A 25,071-nucleotide genomic window follows, 5' to 3' on the forward strand; every position below is an offset into this window, starting at 1 on the left:
GTAAGGAATGAAGTTCTGACACATGCTACCACATGGATGAGCCCTGAAAACATTATCCAAAGTGAAATAAGCCAGACACGAAAGAACAAATACTGCATGATTCCACTTAGATGAACTATCTAGAATAAGCAAATTCATAGGGATAAAAATTAGATTAGAGGTTACCAGGGGCTAGAAGGAGAGGGGACAGGGGACTTACTGCTTAGTAAGAGTTTCCATTTAGGGTGATAAAAAAGTTTTGGAAATAGATGGTGGTGACGACTACATAATGTGAATGTAATTACTGCCACTAAACTATACACTTAAGAATGGTTAAAACAGCAAATATTATGTTACACATATTTTACTACAATTTTAAGAAAGAAAGGAAGTACTGATACATGCTACAATGTTGATGAACCTCAAAAACATGCTGAATGAAAGAAGCCAGACACAAAAGATCACCTATCACATGCATCTGTTCATATGAAATACCCAGAATGGGTGAATCCATAGAGGCAGAGAGTAAATGGGTGGTTACCAGCAGCTGGGAGGAGGGAGGATTGGAGAGTAACTGTTTAATGGGCTTTATTTTGGAGTGATGAGATAGTTCTGGAACTAGGTAGAGGTGGTGGTTGTACAACATTACAAATGCACTAAATGCTACTAAACTGTCCCCTTAAAAATGGCTATTTTTGTTATGTAAAATTCACCGCTATTAAAAATAAGTAAAAGGAACAAACTATTGTTTCACACAACAACATGGATGCATTTTAAATGAATTTTTCTAAGGAAAAGAAAAAGACTCAAAGGACTATGTACTTGAAGCTCTGGAAAACAGCGTTTTGACTGGATACTGTAAGGCTAAAAACAAAGAGCTTTACACAAATACTGTACTACAGTAGGTAAGCTTGTTTCATGGTGAAGGAGACATGACAACTCAATGTAATGTGCTATCCCGCACTGAAGTCCTATAACAGAAAAAGGATGTTAGTGGAAAAATTGATGAATCTGTAGTTAATAGTATTGTACCAACATTAATGTCTTAGTTTTAAATATACCATAATTATGTGAGATGTTTACATTAAGGGAAGCTGAGTAAAGGAGATACAGGAACTCTCTGTACCAACTTTGCAACTCTCCTATAATATAAAATTGTTTCAAAAATTAAAATAAAACAAAAATACTAAGCAGCAGGTCCTATTTTTCTGATACTATCCTAGAAGAAATCTCAGTCACCTTCATCAAGACATACTTACAAAGATTTTCACAGTAACATTATTTGCAATAGTCAAAACTGGTACCAACTTTTAACCCAGCAACAGTGGAAAGGATAAATAAAAAGTAGTAGAGTCCTACAATGGGATATATCCAGCAGTGAGAAACAACAACCTGAAACAGCATGGCTGAATACCACATCACAGTGAGGGAAAGACGGATGACACAGAGCAAACACAGCAAGATCACATTCAGATAATATTCAAAAACAGGCTTAACTATGCTACATTGCTAGAGACCCATTAGGTGGTAAAATTACTAGGCTGAAATATGAAATTGCAGGCATTCAGAGGGGTTTTTCCCGTACAAAAAGGCAATTTCATATGGTTCAAAGGCAATTACTGTCACAAGTCAAAAGAGTTGACTCTGGGGAATGTGAGAGGAATGTGATCTGGAAGAGCAAACGGGAATTCCTAGGGAGCTGGAAATGGCCTGTTTCTTGATCTAGGTTGTGGTTACACAGGTGTCCATTTTATAACTTTTCAGTAAGTTATATATGAATGTCTTGTGTACTTGACTTTATATATAATACACAGTTTTTAAATGTAAAAAATTATACCTATTTTATGCAGAACACGATGCTCAGCCTTATAGGGGATATAAGGAAGCAATACCTAATTGTTGCCATTAAAAAGTTTATGAAGTTTATGATCTACCTGGGTGGGTAAGACGCACACGTAAGAAAATATCTAATGGCACTTCAAATCAACAGGGAAAGATGAATTTTTCAGTGCATGGTGTGGGACAACTGGGGAAAGAGTCTGAGCCATACTTAATACCTTATCTCAAAAGATATCCCAAGTGGTTGAAAGAATTAAATACAAAAAAAAATTAAATTATACAAGTTCTGAAAGAAAAACAATGGAAGATGAATTACAGAAGAGGGAAGGTCTTCTGTAAGTATAAAATAAAATTCTGAAGCCCCAAACCACCACACACACACACACACACACACAATAAATTTAACTAAAGAAAACTTTATAGTAGTAACTACCAAAAGTCAAGACAAAAGACAAATACTGTGGGGACAAATACTTGGAACTCATACCAGACAGAAGGCTAATTTCCTTAATACATCAAAAGCTCCTGTAGCTAAATAAAGTCAGTAACACAAAAGAAAAATGAAAAAAAGATAAAACTGATTCTTTGAAAGGAAAATGTAAGTGGCTCAAACATATGTAAAGCTGCATAAAGGCACTGGTTTTATATTTCATATATGTTACTATTAAAGTCTGATGCCTTCTTGAGTTGGGGAGGGTACAGAAAAACAGGCTGTATGGAAAGTAGTTCAGCAATAAATTAAAATTACAAATGCTCATGAGTTCATTGGACTCAGCAATTTCAAAGAATTTCAGGTCTTCTAAAAATTTATTTCTAGGTATTTGGATATACAGCTGACACTTGAACAATGCAGGCTTGAACTGTGTGGGTCCACTTATACAAGGATTTTTTTCAATAAATATATTGGAACATTTTTTGCCAATTTGCAACAATTTGAGAAAACATATTCTTTTCTCTAGCTTACTTATTGCAAGAACACAGTATACAACATATAACATACTATTTAATATACTATATAATATATGTAATGCAATATCTGTAACATATAAAATACATATTAACTGACTGTTTATGTATTCAGCAAGGCTTCTGATCAACAGTAGAGACTGTCAGTAAGTTTTGGAGGAGCAGGAAAGTTATACATGGATTTTCAACTGCATGGGTGGGTCAGTGCCCCTAATGCCCACATTGTTCCAGTGTCAGCTATACTCGCATATGTAAAGAATGATATTTATATACAGCAATAGTCACTGCATCATTTGTAAAGGAAAAATATCAGAAACCTAAATGTCTATCATAATACATTATGTATAAATACATTATGGCATTATCAATGTAATGAAATACTAACCAGCTATCAAAAGGAATTAGGAAGCTCCAGATTTAGTGACAAAAAATGATCCCCAAGATATTTTAAGTGGGAAAAAAAGCTAATTTCAGTACAGTATATATAATATACAGTGTATACACATAATCACACAAACATTAGTATGTATACAAACATGCATGCATAAAGATATTTATGTCATTACCCACACTAAGGATAAGTCTAAGAGTAAGATCAAATTTGTAAAAATGAGTTCAGTGGTATTCCTGGTTTAAAAAACAAACAACCAAGGTCTGCAGTGGTGTACACAGCCTCAGTGGATAACTTGGTGGAAGCTGTCTACCACCTGGGGTGTCAGCACATGGGGGCTCCACATCCCCCACTGAAGTCCTGGGTCAGGCTCTTGCCTGAATTATTGTCAGTGTCTCCTAGTTGGTCTCAGCCTTCCTAGGTCATTCTATCCAATACCTAGTTTATACACCACAATAGAAATCTGATTGTACCAGTTCATATCCATGACTCCACACTAGATAGAAGTCAGAACCCAAATTCCAGAGTACAGTCCACCGAGCCCCCATAGAGCCATCTCTGCACACATCCCAGCCTTGTATCCCACAATGGCCACCACGGCTCCTGCCACACAACCATGCAATACCCCTGTGTCTTTAAACATGTTTTCTCATTGACAACAGTGTCTTCCTTTATTTCTCTCTTTGGAAAATCTTATTTCTTAAGGCCTAGTTAAATTCTCCTTTTTTCTGTAAAACTTTATTGGACTTCTCAGGCCCATTTCCCCTCTGGATTCCCAGAGCACTTTGCATAAAACAAGTATCAAGGCACATATCACGGTACATTTTTCTTGTTAACATGGCACAGTAGAACGAACATGGGTTTTGCAGAGGCCTGGGGAACTGTGATAAGTTACCCTCCCAGCCTCTCTAATCCTCATGCCTTAATGTGTAAAACACATAAAGGGCTCAGCGCAGTATTTGGCGCATAATATGAACTCAATCGGCAGCTGCTGTCCAGGCTCTGCCAAACAAATTGTGTGACTGTGGCCAAGTTACACAAACCTATGAGCCTTAAAGCAGTTAAAATAATGTTTCCACATTACAGAATTGTTGAGAATTAGATTAGATGTAAGGCACCTAGCACAGATCTCAAAGTATCAATGCTTAAATGTTACACGAATGAATATTTTTAACTAAAGGATTAAAAACAACTCGCTTCAAATATACACTATTTGAGCCATAAAACAGAGAGGATTGCAGAAAGAAGCATATGAAGGGGAGGAAGGGAGGAGCCAGGGAGGGGGATAGGGAAGGAAAATGTAAGAATATAGGTGTTGGAGGTAGTGGTCTGAAAGCAGAGAGGCACTTGGAGACTACATGGCATACAGAAAATATAAAAGAATATGTCAGAACTTCTGGGCTCTATTCCAGTTTCTATTGTCTGGAGACAAGTCAAAGTAATGGATTGCCTGTAGAGTCTTACACTAGAGCTAGATAATGTAGCTTTTGGGGACTACCTTCTGCCCCAAATCAGAAAAACTCAAAACTTACACAGTTAAGGGCAGAGAAAGGAAAATTCCAAGGAGGAAATGCAAGCCAAATCTTGACAACTTCATCCCAGGAGCTAGGAAAAAAGATATAAAGGAGCTAGGAAAAAAGATATAAAGATCCAAAACCCGGGTGGGGAAGTTCAAGATGGTAGTGCAGGAAGAGCCTGACCTCGCCTTCTCCCCTGCACACACTGAATCTACATCTGCACAGAGAGCAGCTCCTCTGGAAGAAGAATGGAAGGCTACGTGAACAGTTTCTGCACACCAGGATAGAGCACATAAGCAGCCGGAGAAGTGGAGCCATGGCAATGACAGGAACGCCACCCCCAACGTGGCCCTGCACTGAGTGAGGAGGGACACTGCTCAAGGACCTGCTCACTGAGGGCCTGCCTTGGGGCACAGAGTAAAAAAACACGGCTCAAAGAGCAGGTAGACTGTAAGTGATGGAGCCAATTTACTAAACCAGAACATCACTTAACAGTGGGAGAACTGCCGGAACTCACTCCCACAGAACATGTGCTAGTGAGGGCCATTGTTTACATTCTCCCACCCCCCACTCCAACATTAATACTGGGTGAGAGCAGGGTCTGGACACCCACCTCAGTGAGCCCCAAGACCCTAGCCCACACCAGCTTCAGACACCCACCGAGGTGGGCCCTGGAGGCAGCTCCCCTGCCCATGCCCAAACTTGCTGTCCTGAGATCTGGCGGTGCTACTGAGGCAGCACCCATGCTGTGTACACCAGGACACAGCTGGCCCACCCAACCTCCAGCCAACCTCCAGCCAGACAGCCAAAGCCACTAGGTACAGAGTTCACTCACAGGACGTTCCTGCACAAGGCCACTCTTTCAAGACTGGGAGAGGTGGTTGTTTTGCCTAATTTATAGAAACAAACACAGAAAGTCAAACAAAATGAGGAGACAGAGGAATACGCTACAAATGAAACAAGACAAACTTCAGAAAAAGAACTAAATGAAAAAGAGTTAAGCAATCTAACTAACAAATAATTTAAAGTAATGGTTATAAAGATACTCACTGAATTTGAAAGAGGAGTGGATGAACTCAGAGAGGACTTCAACAACAAAGGGACAGAAAATATAAAAAAGAACCAATCAGAGATGAAGAATACTATAAGTGAAATGAAAAGTACACTAGAGGGAATCAACAGCAGATTGGAGATGGCAGGAGAACAGATGAGTGATCTGAAAGACTCAGTAATGGAGAGGGCTCAAGATAAAGAGCAAAAAGAAAAAATAATTTTAAAAATGAGGATAGGTTAAGGGATCTCTAGAACCACATTAAAAAACCTAACATTCACATTACAGCAGTCCCAAAAAGGAGAAAAGAGAAAGGGTAGGAAACTTATTTGAAAAAATAGCTGAAAATGTCCCTAACCTGGGGAAGGAAACAGACACACAGGTCCAGGAAGCACAGAAAGCCTCAAACAAGATGAACATAAGATGGGCCACACCAAGACACATCATAATCAAAATGTCAAAGATTAAAGATAGACTCTTAAAAGCAGCAAGAGAAGAACAATTAGTTGCATAAAGGGAAACCCCATAAGAAGATTTTTCATTGAAACTTTACAGGCCAGAAAGGTGTGGCATGATATATTCAAAGTGCTGAGAGGAAAAAACCTACAAGCAAGAACACTTCACCTGAGATAAAGAGTCCCAGATAAACAGTAGTTAAAAGAGTTTTCCAACACTAAACCAGCCTTACATGAAATGTTAGAGGGACTTTTTAATGAGGAAAAGAAAAGGCCATAACAAGAAGAAGCAAATTATGAAGGAAAAAAATTTCACTGGTAAAGGCAAACATATGATAAAGATAGCAGATCAATAACTTAAAAGCTAGTATGAAGGTTAAAAGACAAAAGTAGTAAAATCAATATATCTAAAAAAATTAGTTAAGGGTATCACAAAATAATAAGGTATAAAATATGAGATTATATACATAAAACATGGAGGAGGGAGAATAAAAATGTAGTGCTGTTAGAATCCATTTAAACTTAAGTGACCATCAACTTAACACAGAATGCTATATATGTAAGATGTCATATATTAACCTCATAGTAATAACAACCCCAAAACCTAGAATAGATACATAAAAATTAACAGAAAGGAGTACAAGGGACTCACTCACACGGGAAGAGAAGAAAGGATCACAGAAGAACTACAAAAACAACCAGAAAACAATGAACAAAATACAGTAACTACATCCCTATCAATAGTTACTCTAAGTATAAACAGTCTAAATGCTCCAGTCAAAAGACAGGGTGACCAAATGGATAAAAAAAAAAAAAAAAAAAACAAGATTCATCTCTATGATACCTACAAGAGACTTACTTCAGACCTAAAGACACACACAGACTGAAACTGAAGGAATGCAAAAAGACATTCCATGAAAATGGAAGTGCGAAAAAAGCTGCGGTCTGATATGAGCAATACTTATTCTCAGACAAAACAGACTTTAAAAGAAAGACTGTAACAAGAGACAAGGATATTACATAATGACAAAGGATTCAATCCAGCAAAAAGATATAACAGTTGTAAATAACCATGCACCCAAATAGGAGTGTGTGTGTATGTGTGCATGTGTGTGTACATAAAATATTAACAGACATAAAGAGAGAAAACTGACAGTAATAGTAGGAGACTTTAACACCCCACTTACGTCAATGCATAGCTCACCCAGACAGGAAATCAATAAGGAAACACTGGCTCCAAACACACATTAGACCAGATGGACTTAACAGATATATACAGAACATTCCATCCAAAACCAGCAGACTTTTCAAGTGCACATGGAACATCTTATAGGATAGATCACATGTTAGATCACAAAATAAGTCTCAATAAATTTAAGAAGATTAAAATCATAATATGCATCTTTTATAACCACACTGGTATGAAACTGTTAGGCAATTTAAAGAAAAAAGAACTGGAAAAAACAAAAACACATGGAGGTTAAACAACAAGCTACTAAACAACCAATGGGTCAATGAGGAAAGCAAAGAGGAAACCAAAAAATACTTGGAGAATAATGAATAAAGAAACACAAGGCTTCAAAATCTTTGTGATGCAGCAAAAGTAGTCCTAAGAGGGAAGTTTACAGTCACACAGCCCTACCTCAAGAAACAAAAAGCTCAAATAAACAACTTAACCCTTCACATAAAGGAACTAGAAAAAGAACAAAAAGAGACTAAAGGTTTTTTAATTTTATTCTTATGGTTCATACAATCATAAGATTAATTGGACAGTATTTAATGACATTGTTGTAAGTCAACAAAAATTTATTGCCATCTTGTGTTCACACATTCACATATATGAAACTGAAAACAGTATCACTTTCTTTAAGAGTTACTTCTGAAATCTTACCAAAGATATTTTTCTATCGGCTGAGAAAAATGATAGTTTTATTATATGCAACATCCCACAAGAAGGCAAAATTCATTTATAATTTTAAGAAATTATAATTTTTAAAAGCTAAATTAAATGTACAGTCATTGGCCATGAATGGTAACAGTATTCAGCAGAAAGAAGGAAATAATAAAGATCAGAGTGGGCATAAATGAAGTAGAGACTAAAAAAATTAGAAAGGATCAATGAAACTAAAGAACTGATTCTTTGAAAAGACAAACTAAACAAATTATAAAAGAGTACTATGAAAAAGTATATGCCAACAAATTGGACAACCTAGAAGAAATGAATAAATTCCTAGAAACATGTACTCCCCCAAGACTGAACAAAGAGATAGAAAATCTGAACAGACCAATTACTAGTAACAAAATTGAAGTCATAATCAAAAAACTGCCAACGAACAAAATGCCATGACCAGATGTCTTAACAGGAGAATTCTATGAAACATTTAAAGAGTTAATACCTATCTTTCTCAAACTATTCCAAAAAATTGAAGAGGAAAGAAAGCATCCAAATTCATTCATTAAAAGTATCATTTATGACAACCAAGTGGGATTTATTCCAGAGATGCAAGGATGATCCAATATCTACAAATCAATCACATTAAAATAAAGAAGAATAAAAACCATGTGACCATCTCAAAAGATGCAGAAAAAGCAACTGAAAAAATTCAAAATCCACTCATAAAAACTCTCACCAAAGTGGGCACAGAGAGAACATACCTCAACATAATAAAGGCTATATAATGACAAACCTATATCTAACATTCTACTCAATGGTGAAAAGCTGAAAACTTCCTCTAAGATGGAGACAAGGATGCTCACTTGCACCACTTTTATTCAACACAGTACTTTTAAGTCCTAGCCACAGCAATCAGGCAAGAAGAAGAAATAAAAGGCATCCAAATTGGTAAGGAAGAAATAAATGGTCACTATCTGCAGATGACATACCATGTGTAGAAAACCCTGAAGACCCCACCAAAAAATTATTAGAACATTATAAATGAATTCAATGAAGTTGCAGATACAAAGTCAATATATAGAAATATAATTCATTTCTGTAACAAGTTAGCAGAAAGAGAAATTAAGAAAACAATCCCATTTACTATTGCACAAAAAAACCCAAAATACCTAGAGAAACAAAAGCAAAAAATAAAAAAGTGGAGCTAAATCAAATGAAAAAGCTTCTGGAAAAAAAGCAAAGGAAATCATCAACAAAATGAAAAGTAACCTACTGAATGAGAAAATATATCTGCAAATGATGTATTGATAAGGGGTTAATATTAAAAAAATATAAACTCAGTTAACACCATAAAACACAAATAATCCAATTAAAAGATGTGCAGAGGACCTGAATAGACATTTTTCCAAAGACATACAAATGGCCAACAGACACATGCGAAGATGCTCAACATCACTTAATCTCAGAGATGCAAGCCAAAACCACAATGGTATCATCCTACACCAGTCAAAATAGCTAATATCAAAAAGACAAGAAATAACAAATGTTAGCAAGGACATAGAGAAAAGGGAACTCTCATGCACTGTTGATGGGAATGTGAACTGATGCAGCCATTATGAAAAACAACATGGAGTTTCCTCAAAAAATTAAAAATAGAAATACCATGTAACCTAATAATTCCACCTCTGGGTATTTACCCAAAGAAAACAAAATCACTAATTTGAAAAGATATATGCGTCCTGATGTTTACTACAGCATTATTTACAATAGTCAAGATAGGGAAGCAACCTTAGTGTCCACAGATAGATGAATAAAGAAGATACACACACAAACACTGGAATATTACAAAGCCATTAAAAAGGATGAAAACTTACCATTTGTAACACATAAATAGACCTAGATGGTATGATACTAAATAAGTCAAAGACAAATACCATATGATTTCTCTTATATGTTGATCTGAAAAGTAAAACAAGCAAACAAAACAGAAACAGCCTCATAAATAGAGAATAAATTGATAGTTGCCATAAAGGGTGGTGGGATGGGCAAAATAGGTGAAGGGGATAAATAGGTACAAACTTCCAATTTTAAGATAAAAAAGTCACAAGGATGAATAGCACAGCATAGGGAACACAGCCAATAATACTGTAATAACTTTGTATGGTTACTACATTTATTGTAATGAACATTTCATAGTGTATATAAATGTTGAATCACTATGGTGTACATCTGAAACCAATATAACATTGTATATCAGCTGTACTTGATTTAAAAAAAAAGAGTTCCTCCCAAGAATGGACTAACAGTTACCAAAGGGAAAGGGACTGGGGAGGACGGGTGGGAAGGGAGGGATAAGGGCGGGAAAAAAAGAAAGGGGGCATTATGATTAGCATGTATAGTGGGGGGGGGCCACGGGGAGAGCTGTGCAACACAGAGAAGACAAGTAGTGATTTTACAGCATCTTACTATGTTGATGGACAGTGACTGTGAACAGGGATGTTGGTGGGACTTGGTGAAGGGGGAGCCTAGTAAACATAATGTCCTTCATGTAATTGTAGATTAATGATACCAAAATGAAATAAAAAAAAAAAAAAAGAGTTCCAAAACCAAGCTAACCTGGAAACTGGATGCTGAGGCTTCTCTGGGAAGGCCACTAAAACACAAAGGGCAGACGCAGCTCCAAGTAACAAATAAAATCAAAGTCACTCTTTCCTTTTTAGCAGTTTACAAGGCAGTCCAAAGAGTCTTTTAGAAATATTGTTTCTTTCAATTATGTCCCTTTCCCTGATTGTATGTATGTATATATATCCCATTCCTTGATTATATGCCTCTATTGGGGAGAAGATATTCTATAGAAAAAAACTGAACTTACAATTTGGTATACTTAGTTACAAAATTAGTATACACTTATAAATTTAATTATTCTAATATATATTTACACATATGTAAGGATAGCTTCTCATATATATAAATATATCATTATATATATATATCTCTCATATATATCCTCACTTTCTTAGACCTTGTTATATATGTGTCTATATATATATTCTCATTTATATATCATCTATATATATCCTCATTTATATGTGTGTGTGCATATATAGAGACATTCACATATATATACACACATATACATATGTACACACACACACACACTTCCAGGTGGCAGTGGGCTTATACTCAGTTATGGCACCAGATAGGTGACAAAGGTCAGGGTGATATTCTACAGAATTCAGTATATGCTCTGAATCAGTGACCAATATGTGCTTCTGCTTTCTCATAGTGAAATAAGGTTTATTATTTCTTCTTGATACTATCAAATGTTTTTAATCTTAAACTCAGTAGGTAAATTTACCTTATTTACATTTCCTGCTATAACATATCTGTGGTCTTCTGTCATCTTATATTTTCCATGTTTATGTCCTTGTTTCCTTTCTTTCCTATCTATTGTTACAGATTTTGTATTTTCTTTTACTCCCCACTCCCACCCCCCAATCTCTGTTAGTTTGGAAAACCTATAGTATGTTTCTAGTGACGCTAATGGTACTTCAGGAAAGAGGTTAACACCCTTACAATTTCTCCCAACTCCTCCTTCATTTTGCCTCCTGCTTTTTGTTGGTATCCTCAAAAACCTATTTTCCCCTACTATAAAAGGGATTTTTAATATAATAATAAATTTATTTTAAAAATAGCATAAGTAAATATATGACATTTTGTTTTAGAAAAACATTTATCACAATTACTTAAAAGTAGGCTTTCCATCTGAATACATTTAGTGTTCACTGCCAGACCATTCATAGTGCAACTTCCCCATTCCATTACTTATTTGATTCATCTCCAGAAAATTTTAGTTCTTCCATATTTGGAAATGATTTTATGAAGCTTTTTTGAATGGCAACTTAACTGGTTATAGGATTCCTGGGTCAAACTTTTTATTTCAATATTCTGAGAACTGCAGTACATTTATCTAACAAAGAAATCATATCCAGCATAAATAAAAAACCCTTACCAATCAATATGAAAAAGATGGAGAAGAAATAGAGAAATGAGCAAATGTCTTAGACAGGCACTTTATAAAAGAGGACATATGAAAAGGTGCTCAACCTCATTAGTAATCAAGAAAATGCAAATTAAAGTCACAATGAGATACAATTCCACACCTGACACAATGGCAGAAAGACTGTTCATTTGCTGCTGAGGATGTGGGGCACTACTGGTAGGAGTTTTAACTGTTAAAACTACTTTGTGAGACAGCTAATATCAACTAAAGCTGAACATACACAATTTCAGTCCTAGGATGTATCCAACAGAAATATGTAAGTGTATATATACATGTACTGAGAGACATATATAAGAATGCTTCTATCAGCATGATTCATAATAACTCCAAATTGGAAACAATCTAAATTTCATGGTCAACAATCTCATGGATAAACCTAGTAGTTCCTAAAATGGAATACTATGTAACAATGACAATGAACAAACTACACGTACTGCTACTTATACACACAGCTGACCTCACAAGCACAACACTGTGAACAAAAGAAACCAGAATATAAAAGAACATATACCTACGAAGTTCAAAAACAGACAAAACTGATCAATGAGTTCAAGAAATTAGACTAATAGTTACCTTAGGGCAGGGTCAGCAAACTTTTTATGTTAAGGGTCAGAAGGCAAACATTGAAGGTTCTGCAGGGCATGTTAAGTTTCTGTGGCAACTAGTCATCTTTGCTGATATGGTGCAAAAGCAGCAACAGATAATACATAAACAATGAGCATGGCTACGTTTGGTTAGAACTGTATGGACACTGAAATTTGGACTGCATATACTTTTCATTAGTCATGAAACATTCTTTTGATTTTTGTAACTATTTGAAAAGAAAAAGTCATCTTTAGCTCACAGATATAAGCCATATTTAGTCTGCAGCCACAGTTTGCTTTGGGGAGTCAGGTGTAAGTTACTGGGTAGGGGCACAAGGGGGTTTCTAAGGTGGTGGTTAAGTTCTGTTTTTTTACCCAGATGTGGTTACATGAGTTGTAAATCTGTATTGAGTTGTACGCTTAAGGTTTATATATCTTCCTATATGTGTGTTTCAATTAAGAAAATGTTTTTAAAAAGTATTTCTTAAGTAAAAAAAAAACTTAAGAACCAAGTATGTGTGCCAAACTTCTTTTTTTGGTTAATTTATTTGTAGGAGAGTCTTCACTATTGAAATTCAGTAAGTTCACCTGGATCATTATTTGTTGATTTCTATTCATTTTCTTTCATTTCCAAAGTTTTCTATTCTCTAACTCTTGACTTTCTTCACTTTGTCCCATGCTCTTCACCAATGAATGTTGCCAATACTCCTGACAGAATGCATCTGTGCCAGATCCCTCCTGTCTCTCCGGTGTATACCTTATCTCCACTCTGATTATGTCCATTTCTACTTTCTTTTCCTGTTTTGGAGTGATCTTTGAAACCTGTCCCTCTTCTTCAAGGATTTGTTTCTCTGTAACTCTGATTCTGTTTTGTCCAGCATCTGCGGGAGCAAACACTCTGTGCACGGGCCAGCTTCTGCATCCCATACCTCCTGTGACCTCTTGGCAACTTTATTCTGGTACCTCATCTTTCACTTCTGGTTTTACAGTGAATTTTTATTCAACTTCCTTGAAGGTATAAATCAGTTGTTCAAACTTTTCTTGCATTTTCTAATATAAGTCTTTATTTTGAATGTTATATTAATCCCTCTACTTTTCCCACAGAATTTGAATCGACTGCATGTTGGATTTTTGTTTGCTTGTTAACTAACCTTCCAATGGAGGAAGTTTACCTGCAGAGTTTCTCCCTCTCAGCACTACTGACACTCTAGACTAGATAATTCTTTGTTGTGGGGCCTGTCGTATGCCTTGTGGAATGTTTGGTGGCATCTCTGGCCTCTACCCACTAGATGCCAGTAGTACCACACTGGTTGTGACAACTGAAATTGTTCTCAGACATTGCCAAATGTCCCCTGGGAAGAGGAGGGACAAAACGGCCCCCAGTTGGAAGCTGCTGGTCTAGACTCACTTGCCCCAAAATAGAATGGGTAGACTCTCCTTACTTTTCTCTGTCTGGACACTGATCATATCCTTCCCTTAGAAATTAAGGTAGAGAATTGGATGTTTTACAGCTTTCAATTATTAGTTCAAAAGTTCAGCAGCCTAATGGAGGATGGGAGGAATTAGGGCTGGCTGTAGACATTTGCAGCTGGGAAATTTCATCTCTACACACTCTAAATTTGTATGTATTTGTGTGTTGAAGGTTGGGTTGTACTCTGTCCTGATGCTGGGATTTTTATTCATTTCCTCATAGGGAAGTGAGCTGGTCACTCTGATAAGGTATGAAGTTAAAATAAAGCCCTATGGTTTGCAGGATTTTTGTTTGGTGGTTCAGCAAATATTTCTGTCTGCACAATGGTCTTTGTTTGGTGCTACTGGTCCTCGGCTACAAGCTGGCTCCTGCGATATGGTTTCCCATTTCTCCAGCCAGCCATCCTCACCCCAGACCTTATCCACACCAGAAGCTGGGGCCTGTTTTTGCATTCCCCACCTTCTAGAGGTGGGTGGTCTCCAGCCCATCTCTCCAAGCTGTGGGGTCCCTCTGAGACTCCATTATTGTTTTTCCCAGCACTGGGAGCTGTATACCCTATGTCCTCCTTTATTTTAACTCAGTTAATCTTAAATTGGCAGACAGGCCTTAGAAATTCATGGTTTAAGATTGGGGCTATTTCCAAATTTCAGTTGATAGAATTTATCTTCTATTTGTTTTTTTTTTGGTTTTTTTTTTTGTTCCTTTTACCAGGTTTCAGGAAAGAGGTATTTTGCTATCTTGCTATTAAGTCTCCAGTTTTCCTTTTAGTCCCCAGTATAATATTTCTTCCTCCTCCATAGAAGTAAAGTGACAGAGCATGGAAACAGCTCAACTGTTCTCAAAGAAAAATCTGTTTTATGTCTCATTGAGCAGTGGGAACAGAAGTGAAGTGTTTTTTTTTCCCCCTAACATACATAGTAAAGCTCTGAGGTAGAGCTCAGGAGAGCAAAATCCAATTTTTTGAGAAAATGTTGGTTATGTGGCTCTCAGTGCTTTTCTTACCCTATGCACTTAATTTAATACTCATTAAAATATAAAAATACACTCTGTTCTACTTCTGCTCTAGGCTGAGGGGAGAATGAAATGTACCCTTTCTGCTATCAGCAAGAGATACTAAACACAAGAAACTACTCATTACTAAATGAGCCTTCCACCTTTCCCTCTCCCTACATAGAGAGGGAGGCACCCTCTCTCCCAGTGGGGAATCTGATGGCCAGGTATGACATGGGAGCCCAAGCTCTGGCATTATTTCTTCTCTTTGTGACACTGACACAGAGGGATGGTTGACAGTGGTGTACAATTAATGCTGAGGTGTCAAAATCACACAAAGGTTTCGTTGTATCTATCTTCTTTTTCCAAACATTCCTACATAAATGCCTCAGTTTCCTGGTGTAGTTTTAGTGTATGAAAAGCTGAAGAGTTCAAGCTCATATAATAAATGGATTCCATTTCTATGGCAGTCAGTAACTGACTGCTGGCATGTTGCCTCCTAGCAGTCACAAATCCATGCAGTAGGCCGGTGGGCCCTACCCTGGTTCTTATGAGCCAAACTTTTTTTAAACTAAAATCTCAGGAGCTCCTTTCTCCTAAATATTTGTATCCTCCTTTCTCAGGGCTCTTCTCAGTCTACATATTCAGTCTGGTGAAATGACCATAATTGAAAGTTCAGCTGCCATCAGATTGCTGAAGATCTTCCAGTGCACAGATCCAACCAGATGCACACTTTCAGGTCCCACAGACATCTCAAAGCCCACATATGCAAACCTGCTTCCCTCCCGCTGCTCTCAATCTTGGTGAATGGCACCACATTGGACCGGGTCCCCACGCGGGGACCCCAGGAGTCACCTGTGACTGCTGTGTCTACCTTATTCCTACGGCCAACCAGTCACCAGTGAACTCTTCTTAATCTTTCTTATCCACCCCTCTTCTCCTCCCTCCTACTCAAGGTCTTTTTCTTAGTTCAGATACCCATTATTGCTTGCCTGAACTCTGCCTGAGCTTGCAGACTGGTTTTTCTGCCTTTGGTATCATCTCCTCTTCCCCTGAAACTCTCCTCTCTGGCCCCTCCCGATTCTCCATGTGACACACCAGTCACACCAGAACAACTTGTATTTCTTAGTGTGCTGTCATCTCTGCATCTTCATGTGGGTTTTTTCATTTCTTTAGTCTTCACATCCCTTTGCCCAGAACACTCTACCTTTTTTATTACTCTACTAGTTTATTAAACTTCTACTTAACCCTTAAAACTCAGAATATCCCCTCTTCCAAGAAATTCTTTCTGATACCCTCCTATTAAGAGTCAGATCCCCCACCTTTATACTGGTGTCCAAATACTCTACTGTCTAAAAAGAATATTTAAAAGATGGGAAGTTCCTCTTCATCTCAAACTGAATGCAATGGAGAGGAAATGCATTCTCATAACAACCATAGGAAATAGATTTTACATTATTGTAAACAGGTTTAAGTCTGTGTCCTCCACTCAGAACTGTGAGCCCTGCTATCCGCCACACCTGCCGTACAACCTCCCTGCCCCTCTGGGGCCTCCACCATGCACCAGGCTGAGGAGATGTCTGTTCTTGTATTGGCCTCTGGCTACTTCTTCAGGGCAGGATGATCAACAGGATAAAAATCAGCATTCCTATGAAGGCAACTCCTAAAAATCTGTCTCCTAATCTCCTGCTTTTGCTATGGTTTAAGGTCTCCAGCAACCTGTGGACTACTACTCCGGTATCAGGACAAGACTTAAAAGTTAACACAGACCTGTTTCCCGATCTATAAAATAGTGAGCAGATGATCTCCAAGGGTGCTTTTCCCACTAAAAAGAGGTCTAGACTCATTCTCTGCCCTCAACTGGCCCCTCTTCTGAATTTCCCCATTTCTAAGAAGAGAAAAAATACAAAAAGGGCTGAGCCAACAGTCACTGCAGCTCATTGTCCTGTCTCTGACAAGTGGAGTTGTAGGATAGTTAAGGGGGCGTTAGGCGTGCACCAATGTGTGCCTCAAAATATTAGAAATTTATCAATACTCCCTCCAATAATTCAATATAGAACATGTGCTAAGTTTTCTCAAACCTGTACATACTATCTTTGGAGTAAGGCATTTCCTTTCACATCTTCTAAATTTATTTCTTTGAAGCTTTAAGGGGTGACTTTAGTCCTAGCATTTCAACATTCAGAGAACAAGTCCATATGTATATCACCCATACTTTCAGAAACCCACAGTCTTTACACAAGGGAAAAACAATGCTCTTGGTGTTTGGGTCTTTGGGTTTTGGCATCATCTGGTAGAGTCCGTTTTGGCCTAAATTGCTTATTTGGCAAAAATTACTGTGGAGCTTAAATATTAGGTTTCTTTTGCTGTACTGTAAGACCTATTATGCTTTTAGAAAGTTGTTCCACAGTTTATTACCAATTATTTGTTATGTGAGTTTAATAGCATCTCTGAATTTCATTGTCACTGCTATGGAACATTCTTCCTCATACTGGCCTGCCATCTTCACGTTTCTGCCTACCACTGATGAGGGGACAAGCTTCTGGAATCTGAGATGGTTCCCATCTGACATTAATCCCACAGTGAGTAGCCTTTCTTCCTAGCCCTTGCCCTGAGCCCAAGTTCACAAAGGCAAATTCTGCCATACTAGCTGACGGATGCATTGTCCAAATGTGAGGGCTCCAGATGCTTTTAGAAAACAGGGTGGCTTTCCCTAGCACAGACCCCAGCACCTCTAAAACTGTCTTCTTTGCCTCTTTTCATTCCTAATACCACTGTTTAGTTGGGTCTCACTTCTCAACTGAAGTTTCACAGTATGCATGGTGGTTAAGAGCCCAACCACTAAGGTTCAAATCTCACTCTGCCATTTGCTAGATGTACAGCCTGCATAAATTACTGAATCTAACTTGGCTTTCTTTGTCACTGAAGTGGAACTACTGACAGTACCGCCCTGATATAGGCGTTATGAGGATTAAATGAGGTGATGACTGTAAAGTACTTGGCACAACGCCTGGACTAGAACAAGTGTTTCATAAATATTATCGCTATCATTGTTTCTATTACTATTATTATTATTCTCAATAGCTTCCTAACTAGTCTCTGGCCACAAGGTTATCACCCTCCACCAATCTGTCTTCCAAGCTACTTCGAGGATGTGCTTGCAAAATATTTCTTGATTATTAAATATATATTTCATTATAGAAGATTCAGAAAACATAAGAAGGAAAAGTCACCCATAGTCTGGCCATAGAGACAACCACTACTGGTGTAGTTCCTTCTGGTCCTTTTATATCTCCTTTTTTTTTCCTTACCTAGATGAGATGATCATTTATATACTATGGTGCCTGCTGTTTTCACCTAAGCATTTTCCCATAATTTAACATTTTAACCACACAAAGTAGGTTCAGTTCTAATTGTTTGTTTAGCATTAGATACAAATAAAATATTAACTACAGCAATAAATGACTGGTGGCAGGACTCTCCACTCTCCTTGTCCCTTGCCCACTGCCCCTGCCCTTCTCTGTCTGCCAAGGCAACACACTGGGCTTTTCTGATTCTACATTCCACTGCCTATACTTTTGTTCACTAGCTTCAAGATGAAACTTGCCCCCTTTGGAGGAGGACTCCTCTGGTCTGAGGAAGGCAGGAGAATATAGAAGATTCAGGTGCAGCCCTCTGCTACTGGCCTTACATCCTGCCTGCGTGCTCCCTGCCACCTGTAAGACTGTGCTCGAGCATTCCCGGGTCTGTAGTGGCTATCTTCTTGCCTCTCCCCCTCTATATTCACTACATTTTTCAAAACCCAGCTCTGAACATGAGTTTCAAACATAAGACATTACTCTCCATAATGACAGCCAAGCCTGGTGTTGCCCTGCACCCTTACCTGCACCCTTACAGCTCAGCCACTTCACACGAAGGTAATGCAGTGCTTGGCCAGCACCTGTTGAACGGACGACTTAGTATTTTGTTTATGTTGTCTCTTCAGGCAAACCACCAAGTCCTTCAGAGAGAACCATTTCTCTTAATCTCTGTCCTTACTGGTGGCTAGTATGGAGCTAGGTAATCAATAAATGATTGATGAATAAAGTAATAGCCAACACTTTTCTTCCTTTGTAATATGTATGATTTTGTTTCTTTTCTCATCTTACTGCACACAACAGGCTTGATAACAGCGAACACACTTATAGTGCTTACCCTGCTTCAGACGCAGCTCTTAAGTGCTTTACACATAGCAACTAAGTTAGTTAATCCTAACAACAGCCCTGGTAAGGGGTTACTATGATCATTTCTGTTCCATGTATTAAAGACATGACGGAATTAGAATTCAAATTAGAAAAGCTAATCTGATCACACATCATACCACATAACTGGATTCAATGATTAAAACATTTATTAAGGGTCACTATGTCCGGGGGATGTGGTAAGACTATTTCTTGAGCTGGAGCGGGAGAAAGCCTGACAGTGTACTGAACACAGGTCAGAGGGGGCAGATATAGACAGAGAGAGGGGAAAGGGCAAGGAGGCACCCCGTTCCACTCAGAACAAGCTTTTCCCAAATGGTGGGAAACAAAGGGACCTCATAGCCATCTCATGATTAGTCAGATCCAGTAGTGCAGAGGGTTAGCCCTTGGGGACCACAATCCTGGATCATCGGTGAGCATCAGGCAGGACCCTGCGCATCTGTTCATCCCCAGGTAAAAGCCCAGGGGCCAACTTTTCCTTGTTCCTGCAGTGATTCCTTGTCACTGGCTCCCTCTGCCCTGTTCCGCAGGAGTCTGGGGTAGCTGGAGTGGGCAGAACAGCCCAGGTCTTCCTCAGTGACTAGGACATAGCCCAACAAATTACACAACTGAACTGGTATTAATGCATTTTAACAAGCAGAGAAGACAAGACAGCCTTTTGCAAGGCCTCCTTATGTATCATACAATCACAGGAGTTCAACACCAGCATCAATGTGTTTTTTGGTCAACATCTGACACACATATATCTTTTATGGAACACTATAAACAGCAGAAAGCCTCAGCCCGGAAAGGACCTGGGGCTTACCCGCACATCAGCAGCCTCCTCGAGTCAGCCCACGTCCACTGGTACAGTCCTCACAGGCCCCGGACCTGCTTTCATCCCAGAAGGCAAGGCGTGGCAAGCACAGTTCCTCAGTGCTCTTAACCATACCACAGCTCCAGCCACCAACCACCTGGATGCCAGCTATGTCCAAACCCTTAGCTCAGGTCTCCAGTCCTTCAGTCCCTTCAAACTCAGCTCATCCAGAGCTGTCACTTCTCCTCCATATCTGTGTTCTCAGTGAGCACCACAAGCAAGGCAGATGCCAAGCTGTCCTGTGCCCATGTGCCCTCCTCCAAAGAGGCCCTCTGCCCATCTGCTCATTCAGTCCAGGCCCTTTTCACCTCTTGCCTGGCTCATGACACCTTTCTTACAGGTTCCTCCACCAATCTTTCCTCCCCACGACAAGTCAGGATAGTCTTTCAGAAGCGTAAGTGACAGGTCATCACTTGCTCTAAAAACCTTAGCAGCTCACTACTACATATAACATCAAGTCAAACTCCCAACCTTGGCTGGCTGGGCCCTGCGAGATCTGGGCCCTGCCTGCCTCTCCAACCACCTTTTCATTATCCCCACATGTACTCTTCCCCTCTGTGCTTCTTCAAGACTAAGAGCAGTCTGAATGAGCCCCCACTTCTCACAGCCACCAAGCTTAGGTCTCAGCACAAGCACCACCTCCCACAGGAAGGCCTCCATGATGCCTTCACCTCCAAACGCGTGGTGAAGCACTTGAGCCCACCTTCACTGACACGCCATACGCCAAAGAGCACCACACCATCAGTTTGCTTCAACGTCTTTTCCACCAACTGGTGAGCTCAATTCTAGCCTCAGGCCTCAGTGGAGTACATGGAACACAGTAAATATCTGCCAGATGACAGAGCGACCCTAGAAGCTTAAGCCCACCAGGCCATGTGCCCTTTCCCATCCCTGGCGTCCAGGCAGACTCACCAACACAGTCGCAGGTGGGGAATTCTGCCTGGGCTCTCTTGGCGGGAGTGTCCAGCAGGCTTTTGGTAGGCGTGTCCAGGTACTTAAGAGGTGACTCCAGGAAACCACTGAGGGTGGGTGTGAGGGGGTTCTCAGCCTTGGTGGGTGTGGCCTCCTGGCCTCCCTCCTCTGAATGGAAGCAGGTGGTGGAGAGCACAGTCACAGCCCCCGAGGACTCAATCTTGATCTGCTTGGGGGAGCGGGTAGAAAAAGGGCTCTCGGGGGCCGGGAGACACGTTGGCTGGTTCTCAGGGTCCTGAATGGGCACAGACGGGGGCCCAGGAAGCCCAAAGCTATCCCCAAATTCAGCCTCGAACTGCCGGATGAGCTCTTCCAGCTTGTCATCGGCGGGGGGAAGAGGGCCAGTGGAGCCCGGCTGCAGGGTCGCCATGGGGCTGGGGGACCTCATTTCCTGAGTAGGGGGCAGCAGGCTGTCCCCGGAGGGACTAGGTGCAAATAGCGCAAGAGAAGGTTCAGGGGGTAGGGGGACAGCAGAGCCCTGTGCAGTGGGGACGGGGGCAGGTGGATGTGCCAGTGGATCCTCAGAGGCTGGGCACCTCAGCCCTTCCAGGACGATCTGCCGCACAGGCAGGAAGAGAGGCTGTGCTTCCCGGGGCCTAGACTTCTTGATCTGAATGGGCTTCCTGATACTGGGCTTGATCCCAGGGGTAGCTTTCTCGGTTCCCACGGGACCTCCGGCTGGTGCCAGGGGCTTCTTCTTCTTCTCCTTGGGTGGTCTGTCCGGAGGCCGTGGCGAGCGCGGTGGTGCCCACCAGCCAGGAGCAGGCTCTGTGGGAGGGGCGGAGGCGGCGCCCCGGACCTGTTCCAGGAAGAGACTGCGCTTATGGTGGAGATGCTGCTGCAGGGCACTCTGGGCCTTCTGGTGGGCGTCGGGCTCTGAGGACGGAGTGGGGGCCTCCTTCTGAAGAATGGGGGGTGGGGCTGGGGCTGGGGAGGAAGGGAGCACCTCAACCTTGACCTTGGGCTTGGCGGGCACGGCCTCAGGCCGCTTGAATACTGACTGGATGTAATCACTGGCACTGCCCAACAGCTGCTCCAGTTCTGCCATGGGGTCAGGGCTGGGCCGGGGCCAAGGGCTGCCGGGAGCTGCTGGGGAGGTGTTGCTGCCCCAGGCTTCAGGAAACTCTGTTCTAGGAGTGGCTGGAGGGAAGGCAGGGCTGTCAGAAGCAAAAGATGGGTGCTCTTCAGGAGGAACCACAGGCCATGAGGGAGTGCAGAGGTAGGACTGGGGAGATCGGAACGGGGCAGGAGGGGACAAGGCCCCAGGAAGTGAGCAAGAAGCCTGGGAAGTGGAGTGAGAAGGCTGGGGGAGAGCAGAGGAGAGCTGCGTGAGGGCCTCAATGGCAATGGCCGTCTGCAGGCTGATGTTTCTTTCCTTGGCGATGCTCAGGGCGCTCTGGGATAGGGGCAGGCTCTCTGGGGTAGTGGCCTGGGGCGGGTCAGAGCTGAGAAGCGGCCTGGTGCTTGGTGTTGGGAGGCCAGCCTCACCAGGTGGCAGAGCCCCTGGGAGTCCGGGCTGCTCTTCCCCACCCTCCATGATCACAGACTTGATCTTCCCCTCCAGCCACTCGAGGTAGTCAGGGCACTCCGGGCCATCGCAGTTGCAGTTGGGTGGTTTCATGCCATGCCGAGCTAGGGCCAGGGCCGCCTGCAGCGTGTCAAGGTCTTCGCTGCCGGCAGAGAAGCCCTCAGGCCCTGACCGGGGCCCACCGCTACTATTCCCGGCCTCGCGACTCATCTCACGGTTGAAGGTTTCATACAGCCGGGTGCTAAGGGCCCCGTAGGAGGACACAGCTTCGGCCACAGCCGAAAAGGCCACCAGATCGTGAGCATCTTCCAGGCGAGCAGTGTGAGCTGGGCCTGGGGCAGCGTCCCAGTCGGGCTTCTGGTCTACTCGCCAAGGATCCCCAGTCCTGAGCAGACTGGGTCCAGCGGGTTCTCTAGCACCATTGACCGGTGCCCCTGAGGTGCTTAGCTGCCGTGAGTCCCCATGGTACACTGGCCCTGAGTCCATCTGACCTGGAACAGGTCCATCAACTGGGCTGAGCTCTGAGCCTGTCTGAAGAGAGAGAGAAAAAAAAAAGGGAAAAGATGAGCTGTAGTATTTGAAAAGCACTGTCCTGCTTCTCACCACTGGGATGCACACATAAGCCTGCTTTTCTTGCAAACCCACTCTGTTTCTGATACAGTTTAGAGCTCAGATCATCTTCCCTCATCTCCTTTCCTATCTAGCTGCACTAGAAGAAATGGAAGGCAGATCTTCAAAAGATCCTAATGCAGAATTTGGAATGTTGCTCAGACCCTTTTAGAGCCTCAGACTGATGAACCTGATGAGGCTCCCCTGAAGCCAAACATTTGTTAAGGACTCACAGAAACATCTTTAACTCACAACGACCGCAGTGGCACCCAGACCATGGTGATTTTATTTCTTGTCAAAAGAGAAAGAAAGCTAACCAGCATACCATGCAGCAATAAGCCTACATGTGAAATGTGTGCGTACAGGCAGGGAATGAGCAGCTTTGATCAACAAATTCAGCCTGGACAAGGGATCAGCAATCACTTCACAGTGAGAAGGAACCCATAGTTCTTTTCTCTGCTCATTACTGTCCTCAGTTAAGCCCCAGGCTGAGCTCATAGAGCTGGTGACAGGATGACATTCCCACTCCTAGCCTCACACCTGAGGGAGATGCTGACAATCTAACATGGTGAGCATTTAGCCCCATGCCGAGCCTGTCATGCCTGCGAAGAGCAGGTTGCTACTTGGAAGAACACCCAGGCCTCTCCCCAAGCCCAGGAACTACCATTATATACCCGATGTCCACCAAAGCATACAGAAGGGGAGGAGGGCACAAGAGGAAGGCGGCCGGGGGCCCAGCCAGCAAGGTAAACGCTAATACAAAGACGCAGAATTCAGTTTGCAAGGTTCACCCCTCCAGAAAGGCAAGCTCTTCCTTACAGTAGGATGCCAACAGACAGAGGAGGAATGATGGATTTAGAAAGTAATCAGTGGATGCTACAACTAGCATATGAAAGCTTGATGAGGCTCTGGGTATATACATGGTCTCAAAACATCTCCTCAAAAATTACATTAACTACACTAGTAACTTTACAGTGGAGATACCTGGCAGACACATCTTCACCAAATGATCACCATTATCACCACCAGTGTCCGGACAAATCATCATCACAGCCTCTTGACACGAAACACTAAGAAGGATGTAACACTGATCAGGTGGAACTTCAGCCAGAATGTATAACCTGAGTCTAATTATGAGGAAACATCAGATAAACCCAAACAGAAGGTCATGCTCAAAAACACCAGGGTTGATTTCTTCAAAATTTCAAAGACAAGGAAAACAAACACCCCTCCCAGCTTACATGAGACTAAAGAGGCAAGGGAGCCAAACACCTGCTCACGGGTTAGACCCTGGTCTGAGGAGGAGTCACAGCATCACGGGGACAGCTGGTGAAACCTGGGCACAGATGCGGACAAGATCACGTTGTGACCCTCTCGGTCGTCTCCAGTTGGCTCGTTATACTCAGGACACATGCAGACTGAAGTACTCTTGGTTAAAGGGATGCAGTACCCCCAACTTCATCTCAAGTGGTTCAGAAAAGTTACATGTATATAATAAGAATATATATATAAACACAGAGAAAATAATAAAGTAAATAAGGCAAAATGCAAACAATTTGGGTATATGGGAGTCCCAGGTACTCTTCCTGCAACTTTTCTGTAAGTTTTACAATTCTATCAAAATAAAAAGTTAAAAAGAAATTAGTCCCTCAGGTGGAACATAAA

The 25,071-nt window shown here is 41.2% G+C and overlaps 1 protein-coding gene across 3 annotated transcripts in view; it reads right to left on the reverse strand.

The window, feature by feature from the left end:
• Window positions 1-25,071, reverse strand: part of TET3 (tet methylcytosine dioxygenase 3) — a 97,752-nt gene that overhangs the window by 26,409 nt on the left and 46,272 nt on the right. For 2 of the 3 annotated variants that reach the window (XM_073211245.1, XM_073211249.1), the window contains one exon: window positions 21,210-23,328. In XM_073211245.1, the coding sequence (XP_073067346.1) occupies window positions 21,210-23,328 (2,119 nt within the window). The remainder of the gene's footprint in view (window positions 1-21,209; window positions 23,329-25,071) is intronic. The other variant, XM_073211251.1, reaches the window with a different exon arrangement.

Source organism: Manis javanica, chromosome 1 (genome assembly GCF_040802235.1).
Source record: "Manis javanica isolate MJ-LG chromosome 1, MJ_LKY, whole genome shotgun sequence".
In the NCBI taxonomy this organism is placed as follows: domain Eukaryota; kingdom Metazoa; phylum Chordata; class Mammalia; order Pholidota; family Manidae; genus Manis; species Manis javanica.